This window comes from Telopea speciosissima, chromosome 1 (assembly GCF_018873765.1).
Source record: "Telopea speciosissima isolate NSW1024214 ecotype Mountain lineage chromosome 1, Tspe_v1, whole genome shotgun sequence".
NCBI lineage: Eukaryota > Viridiplantae > Streptophyta > Magnoliopsida > Proteales > Proteaceae > Telopea > Telopea speciosissima.
In genome coordinates, this window is record NC_057916.1 from 32,918,964 (window position 1) to 32,935,432 (window position 16,469).

Sequence of the window (16,469 nt, forward strand, 5' to 3'; positions counted from 1 at the left end):
TAGTCTTGAATTTTCAACATTCTTCACTTGCTAAATCCATTTAGGTTGAAATTTCATATGTGAGCAAAGGACTCTGGGGTGTTCATGTCCACAAATTTTGGCCCCATTAAAGTTGCCACATGATAGATATTTAGATCATACAAGAAATCCTTCCTCTGTGATTTATGCTGGAAACCTTCACAGGATTCAGATTGATCATGAGAAATGAGACAACAAAATGTTCAATCTTTGGCTGTGTTTGGTATGCATGATCAAATAGATTGTAGGTCCCAAACGTATTTTGAAACCCGATTTTTCTGTATTTTTTTATTTCAGAACATAGTTGGAAAATCGGGTTTCGATTGGGGCGTGTCACCCGAGTCAAGTCAAAATTTTGAAAACCTGATCAAGAGTCGTGTAGACTAGACCAGGATAAAAAATGACGAAACTGGGTCATAAATGGTCCGAGTCAAATGAGACTCGATATTTTTACCCGAGTCATGACAAAAATCGACGAGTTTAGTCATTTTAAAAAAAAAATCATAAATCAATTCACTTAGAAACTGAGTTAACTAAATAGTAAATCCATAATCTAAAACAATAAGAAAGCCTCAACTCCTCGACTCCCTTCTCTTGTTCAATGGTGTAAACTCAAAATGCATTGATATGTGATTACTTGATTCCCCCCCTCCATTCTGTATTTTTTACTAATTTATATATATTTATTGCATTATAAAATTAAAAAACGTGACTCGTCTTGACCAGATTTGACAAGGCCGAGTAACCAGGGTTTTATAGAAGACGAGTTGAGTCAGAAAACCTGGTCTTCCAACAATGCTTCAGAATCCATTCTAACAAAAAATCTATTTCAAGAATGCATACCCAACACAAGCTTGATTCATGCTTGAAAAGCCGTGAAGAACACATAAGTAGGCTCTGAAAAAAAATTTAAAAACCATACAAATATTACCTACAACCAAGTTAAGATCTCTGTAACAATGCTTACTTCCTTCAAGATTGACGATATCATCACCCAATATAATGTCAATTCTGAAATCTTTGCACGCGTTAGAATTTTTACATTTTCACCATTCAACTCGCCAGAGTTTGGGGTTGCAACATTATATGTAAGTTGGATCTGAAATTCAGGTTTTAAGGCTCTGCAGTGAGGTGGCTAGGAAGTATCTCCATTAATCTTGCAATCTTACTCACCAGGATCGTATGAGTTTTCATGCTCCGTATTGTTGTGCCGTTGCCACATAGGGTTTCAGTAACCATGGTGCATTCTGGTGAATTATGAAATTCGAAGATACTCTGGTGCCAGAATCAGTAATCCTCCAATGGCAACATCATACTCCTCAGAAACCTTTTTTTTTTTTTTCTGAAAAACTCAATTTGTCACACTATCCAGAGGCAAGATCTAGGCAGCAATATCCTCTCCTCACGTCAATGACGAACGACTGTATGACTGATTTCAAACCTGCTTCTTTCATTAACCCTCAAAACGTGTATTGAGGGTAATCAGATCTTTGGCAAACAATCCCACTCGTCAACTACCGAATTCTAACCTACAACATTGCTGAAGCTCACTGGAGTGTTGAAAGTACCTGTGCAATATAGCTATCCACGAGATTTACATTTCTCTGAATGGTTGGTGCAGAGAATAATTTTGGAAATGGTGCAGCAGCAATCAACACCAAAATGAAATGGCCAAGCCAGTGTAATGGTAAAAAACTCATCTATTCTAATAACATACCAATGTAAACCCAGGATGGATTTTAATCCAATAAATACAGCAGATTGTGTAACATACTAGCGACTGATATGACTGCGACATCCTTAATAGCAATGGGCCCGACAACACTTTCCCTAACAGTTTCAATGAACAAGGCAAATCGAAATCACAGGCCTATCAGCATGGATGCGTATGGAAAATGACTAGCCTCTCCAATGAAAAATCATTTGTAACAACATTCTTGAAGAGGTTGGTGGACGACAAAGAAAGAAATCTGCAAAGCTGGAAAATATCAAGGTGGTTCTTCATCCGTAAACATCCAATTCTTAGAGAATGATAAAGATAAGAAAGCTAATAATAGTAATGTCATTGTAACTACTATTTTACTAAACTATGATCTTGTAAATGTGAATACACAATTTAACAGAAAGATGTTAAACCTGCCATAGTAGATGGATGTACTTAAAAACAGAAATGCATATGCATACATGACACTACATGGACAACGCCCAACATTTTAATTACAACCAAGTCCACTAAGATAGACCATGAACATGTTGAAATCACCCGGCGACAGGTGAGCTTGGCCTTGCAGGAGCTTTGCAGCCGTGGCCAAAGGGGGGAGAAGAAGAAGAAGGAAACAGAAGGTGTGAACAAGGAAAGAGAGAAGAGAGGGAAGTGGGGAGAAACAGAGGCTGTCCAGGGTTGTCGATCACAGGTGCTTGAAGTTTAAGAATAATCTGGTCCAATTACTACAGTCTGTCTAAATTACCATTTGGAAACCTATTATATACACAGATGATAGATCCCAACACAATGCCAACCTAAAATCAAACTATAATAACACGCCAAATAGTATTTTCCAAACCATGGAGATCCATACACAGAAAACCTTAACAGCCGTTTTTAATCCAGACTTAGCTAATTTGAATCATATGTTATACCACCAAGAGTGAAAAAATGGCATATATGCCCAGATTATAACTGAAGGCACACCACATGCAAATGATCTGACATATGATCGCATCCAGACTTCCCAAAAGAACTTACAATGAGAAGACCCAACAAACTGAAGCTCAAAAGAAAATTTTGCGCTGGTTCAGATGCCAGAACTAATTAACACGCTACCATGGATAGGCAGTACATAACATTTAGCTTCAAGCTATGCCCATGGTAATGTAGTGATGCAGAAGAATATGCCTTTCCATAGGGTCATGATTTAGCCTCGCACCGTATACCCACGGGTGATGCAGTGATACAGAAGCAAGCACATGTTTTTTTTGTCTGTTAAAGCATATACAGATAACACTACAATGATGTTCTGAACAGCACATGCATTAATGCATACAAGTGTTTCCACTGTTGATCCATTGGCAGTGCTTGTAGTGTGTTGTCATTGTTGGCAACCAAGTGTAGATCAGTTATGACAGTGTACTGGGTGTCACAGTGGTGAAGTGGCATTGATGGCAGCAAGATGTAGCAGCAGCTTCGTTAGCAGTCTTCTAATCAGAATCTTGAGGAACTCAAAACATGAGAAGTTAAGATCTGTGAGTCAGCTTTCCGAGAAAATTAGAATTAGGTCAAACAGATTTCAGAGCTGGAAGTTATGGCATGATCTTCATGTGTAGTGTGATAGTTGAAGACAGTTGTGGTTGCACATCAGTCAGGTTCAATCTAATTTTTGGGAACACACTCCACCTGGTTGAAGATGTCTTCATATAAAATGTAGATCTTAGAGTCTTCTTTCAAATGCCGCTAGAATCGGGTCATTTGAAGTTCGGTGGAAGAAGATATGACAATTTTAGTAAGCAGAGGTCAGGCTGCCAGACTGGATCTGAAGTGAGCACTAGATCCGAAGTGAGCAGACTGGATTGGAGCTGAGCATCTGAGCAGAGCAGCTGAGCAGACTGGATCCAAGCTGATCTCATGAGGATGAGCATTCGAGGAGAATCACACAAGGCTGAGCTCACGAAGCAGAGCACATGAGGCTGAGCTCCTAAGGACAAGCTCAATATGGTCGAACTCAAAATGGACGAGCTCAAAGAGGAAATTGCAGATCACCTGTCCTTGGATCGAATTTTGAGCATGATCCAAGCAGAATTTGGGGAAGTCTATTTGTACTTAAAAGTTCTGTTTTTGAGTCCTCTTTCGGATGCAAAAATCAAGTCATTTTCATTTTTACACAGAAAGTTATGCTGGTCGGAGCAAAGGTCAATCTACCAGACTGATTCCAGTCCAATTTGAGCTGTTGAACCAAGCACGAGTTTGGGTTGTTTTTTGGGCTTTTTAAGTGAAACTTAGGGTTCATTTCCAGCATCTCTTCCAGAAACGAAAAGGAGGAGAAAAAAAAAAAAGAAAAGGAGGAAAGGAAGAGAGGAGTGATTGTGAGCATTGAATATACTCATCTACCACCATCATCAATGGGATTGAAGCAATATTGAAAGTCTTGAAGGGTAGTTGTACCATCATTGAAGACTTGATGCATTGCAAATAGTGAGAAGAAACATGGGAAGAAAATTGTGTATGAGAGATCATCAAGAGCATTGAACCCTTCAACTACCTTTGGAAGAATTTTTTAAAGCACATTCAAGTGAGAAATGTTGTGGTTGTGCTCCATTGAAAAAGAACTCAACATCACTTGTGGTTATGCATTGATAAAGCTTTCAAGCATTTTATTGCTCAAGTGAAGACAAAAAAAAAAAAAAAAATGGAGTCATTGTGTCAGTGTACTTGAAGATTCAAGTCTCCCGTTTCTTGGGCTTAGTTGAAGATTCCAGTACCACCTAAAGATTTCTACAAAGCCACTGAGCAAGACTATCAAGGGAGGTAACTTTAAGATTAGCAAGTCCATGTATTTAGCCTAGATTGAAATATGTTGAAGAATCTATGGCATGTATTGAAAGAGGGTGGGACTTGCATTTACTTCGAATCTGATTTATTCACATTGTAAATAGTTAAGTGGGTGCTTAATTGTAAAGGGGTAGGTAACCTAGCCTGAGTGGGTGCTTAGGTGGAAGCAGGTGTTGCATCACCTGAACTGTAGTTGCAGTTGAATATGCAGTCAGTATTGAGTAAATACAAAACCCTGGGTAACGTATTACTCTGTGGATGTAGGCACGTATATCTTGTGTATTGTTCTTGTATTTGTTTAAAAGTGTTGTGTGCTGCAGGATGGGTGCGCACAACCTGGTATGCCTGGTCACATGGTGGTTGCAGTGTGGGTGTGCATGTGAATAGTGGGTGATTGATTATGCAAGCTGGCTCTGTGACAAACCGTTGTGTGTTGAGAGCGACAGATCATCACTTAAACCTAGTGCAATATAATTGGGAGCTAAAATTGGAAAGAATTTTTAGTAACTGATTCAACTCCCCCCTCGGCCCCCCCTCATAGTGTCTATCTGGGATCTACACCCACCAATACAAGCATTCATGCATCTGAACTAACAAGATAATTTTTTTCCCAAAATGTTTGTGAAACTTAGCTAATCGTCATAGTTGTCAAGGGTCACCTAGGCGTCCCGGCAGATTTCTAGGGTTCTAGGCGGTTGTCGCCTTAGTGGTATTAAGTGTCCTGACCCTTATTTATGCCAAATGTTATTTAAGTAAATTTAAGATATTATTCATAAATAAGTAAATACCCCCTATTTGAAATTAATAAAAATAATTAAAAAATCAAATTCCAAAAGCATAAAAGTCATCCCCCCCCCCCCCCCAGTTCAAGCACAAAAACTGGATTTTTTGCGGAGGGTGAAATTTTCAACTTTCTAATGTTGGGGTTTTTCTCAAATCTAAAAATTCCATAAATCTTAATATGGTAAAACATTGCTAAAAACCAAAAGCGCGGTAAAATATTCATTTAATTTAATATCTAAAAAGTATTTTCATTCAAAACGATTTTGATAGCATTCGCACACACCAAATAAGGTCTGACCGGAACATAAAGGACACACCCAATGCACGAGGCTCCTGCCACTGCAGGGTCTGTGGCAAGTCATAATGTACGCAGCCTTAACCCAGCTTTTGCAGAGAGGTTGTTTCTAGACTTGAACCCGTGACCACTTGGTCACAATCAAGGTACTAAAACTCAGGTCTCGGTACCAACTCGGCTCTTGGGAAAACCGAGTCGAGTCGAGATCTCGCCGAATTGGTGCATTTTTTTTTCTGTTGAGTTAGGTAAATACATAGTAGATGAGTCATTTCCATGGGTCAACCCAAGATCTGGACTCGAGATCCGAGATCTCGCCGAGATATGTCGAGTTGTATCGAGCTAGGTGAGGTATTTAAGTAGTAGGTGGGTTGGGCCAAAACTGAGGCCTGAACCGAGATCCGGGATCTCGGCGAAATATTGCACTTTTGAGACTCGCAGGCAATATCATCTCGATTTTTTCAAAAACCGAGAAACTCGGTGAGATCTTGCGAGTTCTCGAACTATGATCACAATGGAGCAACCTTACCGTTGCACCAAGGCCTGCCTTCTGTGACCAGAACATAACTCCTTCAATATAAATCAAATTTAAGCAATCTTGGATTTGTAAGAAAGCTGGTTTTGTGATCTACCTAGTACAAAAAATCTCATGCAAAAATAAAATCATTTGACCAGTCAAACTTCTTAGAGAACAACTACATTTCTCTAAATCGGGAGCAGTTTAATTAATTATAGATAAGATCATATTTTCTAAGAAATAAACCAAATGTGAGACTAAGTAATGTAGCCTAGGTGAAATAAATCTCACTTAGGACCAGGTTCTGTTTTAGGGTTGGCCGAATGGGCAGTTTAGGGTAACTAGGGCAAAATTAGGGTTAGGAATGGGAGATTGAGTTAGGGTTTTATTGGGTAATGGTCTGCAGAATTTTAGGAGTCTATTAGAATAGGTTTTAATGAGGTTTGAATAAGAAATAGAAATTCAGAAATATTAGGGTTAGGGTTTTGGGTTTCCAGATTTAGGATCTAAGTGAAACTAGGGTTAGGAGCAGATTTAGGGGCTGGGCTTTAGGTCGAGTTTTCCTAGCAGAGAGGGGGTGGTTCGGCTGGACTTTGGTGGGGTTTTGATGGCTGGTTAGGCCTAGGCAGATCTTAGGGTTTCTGGGTTTTTATGTTGAGGGAGGGAATTAGGGTTTGTAGTGGATAGGTGAGGCTGCAACCGAGATCGAGTGGGAGGGTTACTGTGATGGACCTGTGGTTAGGTTTTGAGTGTAATCGATGAGGGAATAGGGCTGTGATGAATGTAGATGAAGCTAGGGTTTGGGGAAGTCGATTAGGTTAGATGGAAGTAAGAAGAAGAGATGATAAAGTTGCAGGAAATTGTAACTCTTATCGGAATTGCAGAATTTCAGCAGCAGCAACCTTGAAGAACTTGAAGGAAGAAGAAGACGAACCTCCCGATCCGCAAGATGCAAGGAGTCGCCGGATTACTCCAGCCCTAGCCCTTGATATTACTCACAAGGGGCCTTGATATGACACACAAGACAGAGAAGCAAAGTAGTCATGGCGGCAAAGAAAGCAAGAAGAAACAAAATTTCAAACATAATAGGTGGGGAGCCTCCCACGATTCTACTATTTATAATAATAAAGGGGGCCTAAAGGCCTTACAAATAATCAATCTAAAGCAATCCTAATCAGATTAGGAGTTGGGATTCCTAATCTGAATCCTAATTATAAAACATAGAATAGACTTATACTCTAAATAGGAGTATAAGTGTAAACAACTAAAACAAATAAAATAAAATACTAATCCATCTAAAATCGTGGAGGGGAACTAAGAAGATAAACCATGAAAAAGACTGTTTTAACCCTAGGCTAAAAGAACAAACAAATAAAAAGGCTCCAACGAAAAAATCAAAGAACAGCCAAATTAATCATGGTTTCGGCTTCTGCATCACTAAGTATACCATGACAATGACCAATTCCAAGAACAGTACAAACTAACTGTATGTTTTGATTGTTTCAAACTTCCAATAGCTTGCTACTTCTTCTATGTTGTTTTTTGATGACTTGATGTGCTTAATATTGCTATTTGATGACTTAATGTTGATTTTTTATGATGTAAGGTATATATTGTAACATATTAAATAAGGTTAGAAAAGAAGGGACATAAAAAATAACACTTGGGTACCTAGGTGAGCGCCTTGTCACCTAAGCGCTTACACACCCCTCCACCGCCTTGGGTCACCTTTCTGCCTTGACAACTATGCTAATCGCCAGTTTTTCTATTTCATTCTCTAAGAAATTGCTATTCAGTTTTATGAACCTTAAAATCAAACCAAATCAAATAACACCTTTCGAACTATCCAATAAAAAGGAGAAAAAAAAATCCATACCCAAATTTCTCAGAGGGGTAAGTTCTACCAATTGACATCCATCTCAGTTATGGTTTCCTGTCTCATGTCTTAAAATATTATTACTTAATCAGCTTTTAACATTAGGTTGTATCCAATGAGCTTCTCTACTTGTAAAGGTAAATGTTAGTACGTAAAAGATTTTAGAAAGTTAAACCTATATAAAGAAGCATGTTGATAGAAATTTTAGAATTAGGATTCATTCATATTATGTGTTTCTTATTCTTAAAGTTGCTTTAAGAAAGTCTGTTGTAATTAGAAAGCACCTGCACTTGTTGACTGTTCTTTCGTATGAACGAGATTGGAAATTGATACTCTACAGGAGGAAGCAAGGCCAAATTGTCTTTGGGTTTTGTTATGGTCTTGAAAATTTTGAATAATAATTTTTTTTTAAAATTTCTGGACATGAATAGCAAATTAAAAGTTTAAAACCCCATCTAGGGTTTTTCTTAAGCTCATTTATTCTTTGGGAGAGGAATAGTCCATCTTCTTAAATTAGCAAATTTACCTACTAATCTAAGCAGCTTTTGGGTTTGGGGCTTTATTCTTGTTGTTTAGCACAGCAATGAATTTATAATGAAGATTCCACATGATCTTACATTTAAACAAACTCCCAAACTTAGCCTTCTTAACCAAAGAACTGGACCTCAGTTCAAAAAAGAGGTCACTTTTATTTTATTTTTTTGGTTTTGGCTAGTTTTCTAGCAGTTTTGACTCTTTTGACCGAACCGAAAAAAGAGGGTTGTTCCATTTTTTTTACTAGTATTGAAAGTTGAAACACTAAAACAAAGAATGTCACCTTTTCATTCACTTGGTAACTGATTTTGAGGCTGTGAAAAAAAGTGCTTAGCATTGTGAGCCACCTCTGCTTCTATTATTGCTTCCAGTACAATGTCTGATCCTTTTGTACCATCTGTTGGGACATTTATGGCAAGTAAGCAAATATGCACAAGAGGAAACACAAATGAAAATTTACTTTACTTCTTCAGAACCAAGCAATATGCATGCAACAGAAAACTCAGAACACGAGAAATGGTCGTAGGCATTCGCTCTCATGTAAATCTCAGTCCATTATGAAGTAACCCTTCAACAATCACAAAGGAACATGAATCATTAACGGGAGCTACCTTGTAGCCACAAGTATAAAAGTCTGCAGATTATATTTGATTGCAGACTATTCACCGAAAACAACAAAGCCTTAGTAACTTTTTTATTGGTAAGATAATAAGGGTCTGTATGGCAATGTTTCTGTTCTAAATTACTGTTTCTGAGTTTCTGATATTTTGGAGTACTTCTGTACCAATAATGTTATATGGTACAACTGGAAAAAAATGTCACTATAAAAAAACAAAAACTTGTATGGAATGCAACTTAACGGAAGCATTTCTTCTGGTGGCAGTGGCGGTGCTGGTGGTGGTTGTGATGGTGGCGGTGGTAGCAGCGGCGACAGTGGTGGTTTCATGCATGTTTTTGTTCCAGCTTTTTGTTTTAGTTTTTTGGGAGCTTCTTTTAGTTGTTTCTCAAAACTGTTCCAAATGTGTGTTTTGTACCCGGCTCGTTTAAAAAAACAACCAAACAACATAACAGACCGGACGACACATACAAGTTTTGTTCCATTTCTGTTCCAAAAAACTACAAAAACACTAGAAACAGTTTTTTGAACATTGCCATACAAACACTTTATTGCAACATTCAAAAGAAATAGTTCTAGTGTTTTTGTGCTTTTATAGAATAAATTTGGAATAGAACATGTATGTGACGTCTGATATGTTTTTGTGTTTATTTGGAATGAACCGGTTGAAAAAAAAAAAACACATTTGTGGGTAATTGGAGAAACATATTTGATGTCATTTATAAAAAACAAAAACACAAATTTGTAATAAAAACCAATCCAATAAACTCAAGTCTCGAGCTCAACTCTCTCTACCGCCACCACACCACCACCACCACCATTGCCACCTCCACCAGTGCCATCCCTCCACCACCACCGCCACCACCATAGGCAGAAGATATACTTCTGTTAATATACATTCCATATGCGTTTCTGTTTTTTTTTTTTAAGTGGCAGGAATACGTTTTTTTTCCCCAGTTTTACCATAAGACATTTTTTTTTTGTACAGAAGAATTCCAAATGAACAGAAACACAAAAAAGTATTTCTGACTCAAAAATACTAATTTGGAATAGAAACGTTACCATACACACCCTAGATCTCTATGAACGAACATATAAAAGTGGGAATATTTTTAGAAATTCAAAAAAATGTGCCAGATATTCTTTTTTCAGTATAATCACAACAGTCCATGTATAAGATTTAATTAGCAAAGTGTTATTATGAAGGACGACATAACGAACAAAATCACATTAAATAGGCTTTTCTGAATTTCATTGCATAATTTTTAGCAAAACTAACAAAAATCTTTGTAGCTTTTTGATTGATATGCCAGTAAATCTGTTACTAGTCTACCAATTTTTCGATTCCCTCCATAATCAAAAAAATCCCTGCATGGGTTTTTAATGTGCAAAGTGATTGTACACAATACATTTCAAATCATATCTTTCACAGAATGAATTTAAATGAAAAAATAGAATCACAATGATATAGGCTCTTGATGATGCTATAGCAGCTGTAAGTTTAGAATCAGATTACAAAATGGAATGCAATTTAGATATCAGAAACAAAAAGATTGTGAATATTTATATGCAGACAAATAGTAGTAGAAGTGCCATAAAAATAGGATTGAGACTATATGAAATGGTCAAGAAGAAACATACCCCCAACCCACTCCCCAGGTGAAGATGGGATTTAATCTGAAGACCTAGCTACAGCCAGCCAAGGCCCTTACCAGCTGTGCTGCTGGTAACTTCAAGCATTACTTAAAGGTTGGAGGTCAAAACCTAGTTGCAAGCATATGGACCAAAATTTTGGTGCACATATGTACACACTACAAGGAAGGCTAATGCCAGGCTGAAACAGTTCAATCAGTTTTGGCCGAATTTTTAACCTGCCATACCAGACAGGTGTGTTGATTATTCAATGGTTTATAATAACAGCAGATACCAGGGTTGATCCACCAATTTCAGGTGCCAGGTAGTGGCTCGACCAGTTTGACTGAAGTTGGGCCAGGTCTCAAAACATTGATTCAAATAGCACAAGCAAATACAAATTAGATTGTAGTAAACTATGGACAAAATGCATCTATGTGGAACATGGGATTGTTATTGGCAGTTTACTCGAGTCATTGCATTAAAGAAAAAGAATGCCAAAGGATCATAGGGTTTCATTTTTTTGTTGAAGGAACAGAGGACCTCAGTTTCAATAAAATTTGCTTATAATTCGGGGTAGGATGATCTTCCCCCGTAAGTTTAATTGAAACCACCAAGATTAAAATACAATGAAAAATGGATGTTATACTAAACATTAACCAAATCCAACTCGTTATTTTCATCTGACACAGGTGTTACCAATAATCTGGAAACAGCCCATCTGTAAAAACAGAGGTACGGCTGCGTACATGATGACCCTCCACAGACCCCTCAGTGGCGGGAGCCTTGTGCACTAGGTAAGCCCTTTTTTTCTTTTTACAGGTGTTGCCAAGAACCATGTTTTAACCAATGCAACCTGTTAAGTTATGTGCATGTATGGCAGAGGTGTTGTTGTCCAATACCCTGTGGTACTTTATTCGCATTAGGCCTGTTGTTGTTGATCACGATAGGGGGAGTGTCCCTATCGTGATGTGGTTATATTTCCTTATTAGTTTCATGACTCCTTATTAGTTTATAACTGGGATTGTACTCCGAGTAGGAATCCTACTTAGAGTACAATTTTAGTTACAAACTAATAAGGAAACATAACCACATCACAATAAGGACACTCACCCTATCGTGATCAACAACAACATGCCTAATTACAATAGAGTACCGCAGGATACTGGACAACAATACCTCTGGGGTACATGCACATAACTTAACTCAACCAATTATGAAGTCTAAAATATTACATAGTTAGAAGATATAACACAGGTCATTACCCTTGTGGCTTGGTAGCAAACCAGCACTTTCAGCAGAGACTGGAAGAATGTTAAAATGACTAACTTCATCATTAATCTTTTCAGCATCTCCACCACTATTAAAAGAGCCAGTTCTTAGAGCTGGGGAGGCAGCCAATCTATCATAAATAGTTGCTTGGCTGTGAAGATCAGCTGAAACTGAGGTTTTTGAACCATAATCCTGAGAAGTGATGAATACAATAAAACAAGGCAGAAAATTTCTACAGAAAGAAATGACATAATTAATAATAATGAGCTTCCGAACCAAAACCTTTGAGATGGTATGTGTTGACCTATTCTCTACATCAAGCTTCTCAGGCACACCGTCACCTAGTAACCAGTAAATGTATAGAAAACTTATACACATGACCAACAAAAGTTCTTTGCAGAATACACCTCAGTGAAAAGAAGCAGCAGCAGTAAAAAAAGAGAATCATTGAAATACATAAGAATGTAGACATCTAAAGAGTGGTAATACCACTGCCAGGTGAAGTAGGCTCTGGATTTTCCATTAGCCTACGAGTCAATGGACCTGGATTCATGATAGATATGCTTCGGATTTCATAACGAATTGCTTCTAGTTGTTCCATTGTTTCTTTGAGTTCTTTGTGTACCTACAAGGTAGAAAAGAACATGAACAACTATATTTTCAGAGATATGATGGTCCTCTAAAACATAGTCAAAATTTATCATGTAAAAGAGATATTAGGACATTATAAAATGAAAGACAGAAGAACCCAGCATTGTAGAAGATGCTACTAGTGCACGGTTGTTCATTGATAGGAAAATCCAAATTCGATCCGCATCCGTATCCGTTTAGGGGCATCCGTATTCGATTAGATTATCCGGAAAAAAATACAAATACTCTGATAAAAATCCGAATCCGAATACTTAATAATAAAAAATTAAATAACGATCTTGAGGGTTTTTGAAGATTCAACAGATTCTAGAATATGAGGAAAAGAGAATCATGATCTAAAACTATGGATTGAGAGTGAATTGTATCCACTAGGGGGAGGAAGGTTCGGGTTACACAAGGCAGAGGTGTAAACGGATGGTCGAAAATCCGATTTCGATCCGCATCCAAATCCATCCGAATCTGTTTAGAGGTATCCGTATTCGACCAGGAAATATCCGAATCCAATTACATCCGATCCGTATCCGAGCCGAATCCGATCCGTTTACAGGCCTAGGAAAGACCCCAGGGCCGTGCTATGGCTAAACTGCCAAAGGATGATATTTGAATAAGGGGTTTGCATCTGTGCCCAGAGCATGAGATACCATGTCATGGGGCTTTCACACAACTTTCTCAAACAGAAGCCAGCCTCGATACAACATAAAATTTGGAGTAAACAATTGGTTCCTCTCAGGTAGGCAGTGGGAATACCCAACATTATAATCCCAGGTTTTACAGAAATTCTTTTATTAATGTCGATTCCGTTAATTTAAGGACCCAATGGCATTGATCAGTGACAGTGTAAGCCAGCTTAGGCCAAAATTATCTTACTTGCTAATTCAAAAATAAATACAATACCTGGCTAGCTTGAGACTCCTGCAGAACATTTTCAAGCTGACCACGAGCAAGTTGAACGTACCCGATTGCTCTGCCAGCTAACCTCCCTGCTGTTCTAGCGATGATTGGGAGATCCTTGGGACCTAAAATCAACGAGAAAATAAAATCCAATTCATTCCTCGGGAAATGAATACGAAGGAACAGAAATCCAGAAACAGAACTGGATAAAAGAGGTTCAGGAAAAACATTAGAAATAAATTAGAGACGTGAAATGAAATGCTTTAAATTGAATCGGAGAGTGACCGCTGATTAAACTGAAAAAAGATTGAACAAATTGAGAGAGACTCACCGATCAGAGCAGCGGCCGCTCCAACAATGAGGAAGAGCTCACCGTACGAAATCCCAAACATTTATGCTGCCAAGCAATCAATGGCACCACACTCTTATACTTTTACGGTGTTTGCACACTCATGGTAGTTCCAGAATGGCACCAGCCGTCCACAAGATTGGCATCGCAGGAATCTCTGCTTTTATCTCCCTTTGTTTCTCAAGGAACTTCACTTCCTCTAATGGCAATCTGAAATCAAAATACAGAGTAGACAAAAAGACGAGACAAACTTTCTGAATATTCGTTGAGTTACAAGAACGTAAACGAGTTCCCAAAGAAACTAAGAACCCTAAAATATGCTACTCAGCATAAAGGAGACATCAGCAGCGAAAGTAACAAACGACATACCTACTACTCCTCTCTCTTTTTCTTCGGTTAATCGTTTATTACTTCGACCTGTCTTTCTGGAAACTGGAATTCTTCATTTGCATTTGATGGGTATCTGAATTCTAAGCGTTTCTTTGATATTTGGTCGGATTAAGATGATTTAGATCAATTATCAAATAGTGTATACAATTGCACAGTCCTCCCGCGTGTTCCCAAGTCAAAAACCGGGTCTGCCCAGACCAGATTTTCAGCCGACGGTCCAATGGTTCGGACCGTTAAAACATTGGATCAATGGATTTGGATGGGAGGTCGAAAGACTCTGAACCAATGCAGGCAGGAACCAAACGTATGAAAAAGGAATTTTTTGTTTCAAAAGTTGGGCCACATTAGTAGGCCCGATCTGAAACCGGGTTGAAGTCCAAGACTGGCCTGATTAATTACTACACATGTCGGGCTCAAGTACTGATCTGATCGATTAATAATCGAGTATTCTTGGTGCAAGGTAGTGGCCCAACAGTTGTTCGATCGAGACCGACCAATAATTGACCATTTATAGTTTGATTAACCCGTTTAAGCTCATTTACCCTATTTAACGATCATTTGTGGCCCATTTAAAAACCACCTATAGCCCAATTAGTCAATTAACCTGATTATGGACCGATTATTAACCGAACGAATAGAAACGTGTCTATGCTCTACAAGGCCTGCTTACCTAAACGGAAGGAAAGGGTACAAGGGCCTTAAATTGGTGGGGACTGATTAGACCTGACTGAAATCAGTTTGGCCCCGACGGATTGACACCCTGGCTGAGATGTGGTGTGTTTGTACAATGGTAGTGAATGGTGAAAATCATTTTTGTGAACAACAAATTCCTATCATTTGTTGCATGTGTAGCTTTTGACATAAGAAAGATGAAAAATCTCATCCTTTCTTTTGGCTTGAAGGAATATCCCATTTCGGTTTGACTGAGGAAGGATATTTTCGACAGATAATTTATTGATTGATTATGGACCAATAATTGACCAGTCGGATAGAAACGTGTCCATGCCCCGGCCTACAAGGTGTGATTACCTAAACGGAAAGTAAGGACACAAGGGCCTTAAATTGGTGGGGGGCGATTAGGCTTGACCGAAACTGATCCAGCCCAACCGATTGACATCAAGACTGAGATGTGTTGTGTTTGTACATGACAGTGAATGATGAGCTAATCATTTATGTGAGGTAATCAAATTCCTATAATTTTTTGCATGAATTATGTGTAGCTTTTCAGCTTTTGACATAAGAACGATGAAAAGTCTCATCATAAACCCCCTCTCCAAAAAATAAATAAATAAATAAACAAATAATTTCTTCTCCTTTCATTGTTTATGCATAGCTTAATTCTTTTGGTTTGTAGAGATCCTCCATTGTTGGTTTGAGGAAGGATATTTTCGATAGAAGAGATTTATTGTTTCAAACGTTCAATTATAATATCAAATCATCATGGATAAAGAGATTCTCTCTTCACTTTTTGGTGATGACAAACTTTTGCCAAAGAAAAATCTTGCCTTGCCTAGCCTTGAAATTAAAGAGAGATATGGTTAGGAGTCAAATATAATAACATAAATAAAATATGAGGTTTTACCTCATCACAAGTGTGGGAAGAATTTCCAATTGCAGCTAACCATGGCAAGAGAAACAACTTTGTCTAATAGTGGGTCCACATAGTCAGGGAGGAGAAAGAGTGTTAGTATGGATCCACATGGTCAAAATGTGAGAGAGCATAAAAAAGGTCCCCCACAGTATCAACGTGGAGATCTTTTTTCCATAATATAATAAGGAATTAATTAAACCCCACATCCTCTAATGATAATAATAATAATTTCATTTCCAACCAATTACCTCATAGTTTTCATTTAATTAGTGACATAATCATGTGGTGTAATGATGACAAAAATTCCATTTTTATGTTGAAAATTTACACTTTCTTTTAATTTCCCTTGTAAACCATTAGAGCAAGGAAAAAGAACACAACACCATCCCTTTCAACACATTAATATTAAAACACCTTTTGTCACCGTCATGGACGACTCTACTAAATTTTTCTTCCTCCAGTGTGAGTGCGATTTTCTTCCTCCGGTGTGAGTGTGTTTTTCTTCCTCCAG

The 16,469-nt window shown here is 38.0% G+C and overlaps 1 protein-coding gene across 2 annotated transcripts; it reads right to left on the reverse strand.

The window, feature by feature from the left end:
- Nucleotides 1-1,859: 1,859 nt before the first annotated feature.
- On the reverse strand, nucleotides 1,860-14,089 carry LOC122648718 (sec-independent protein translocase protein TatB-like). Of its 2 annotated transcripts, none has more exons than XM_043841944.1 (9): nucleotides 14,056-14,089; nucleotides 13,960-14,021; nucleotides 13,632-13,753; nucleotides 12,576-12,711; nucleotides 12,369-12,427; nucleotides 12,080-12,278; nucleotides 8,852-8,963; nucleotides 2,016-2,025; nucleotides 1,860-1,967 (listed from the first exon to the last, which is right to left on the reverse strand). In XM_043841944.1, exons 2-7 carry the CDS (start codon nucleotides 14,018-14,020, stop codon nucleotides 8,854-8,856), a joined length of 687 nt encoding a protein of 228 aa, XP_043697879.1. In that variant the 5' UTR covers nucleotide 14,021; nucleotides 14,056-14,089; the 3' UTR covers nucleotides 1,860-1,967; nucleotides 2,016-2,025; nucleotides 8,852-8,853. The 2 variants fall into 2 exon arrangements, with proteins under 2 accessions (XP_043697879.1, XP_043697878.1); XM_043841943.1 differs by having other exon boundaries at nucleotides 12,363-12,427.
- Between the last annotated feature and the right edge of the window lie 2,380 nt (nucleotides 14,090-16,469).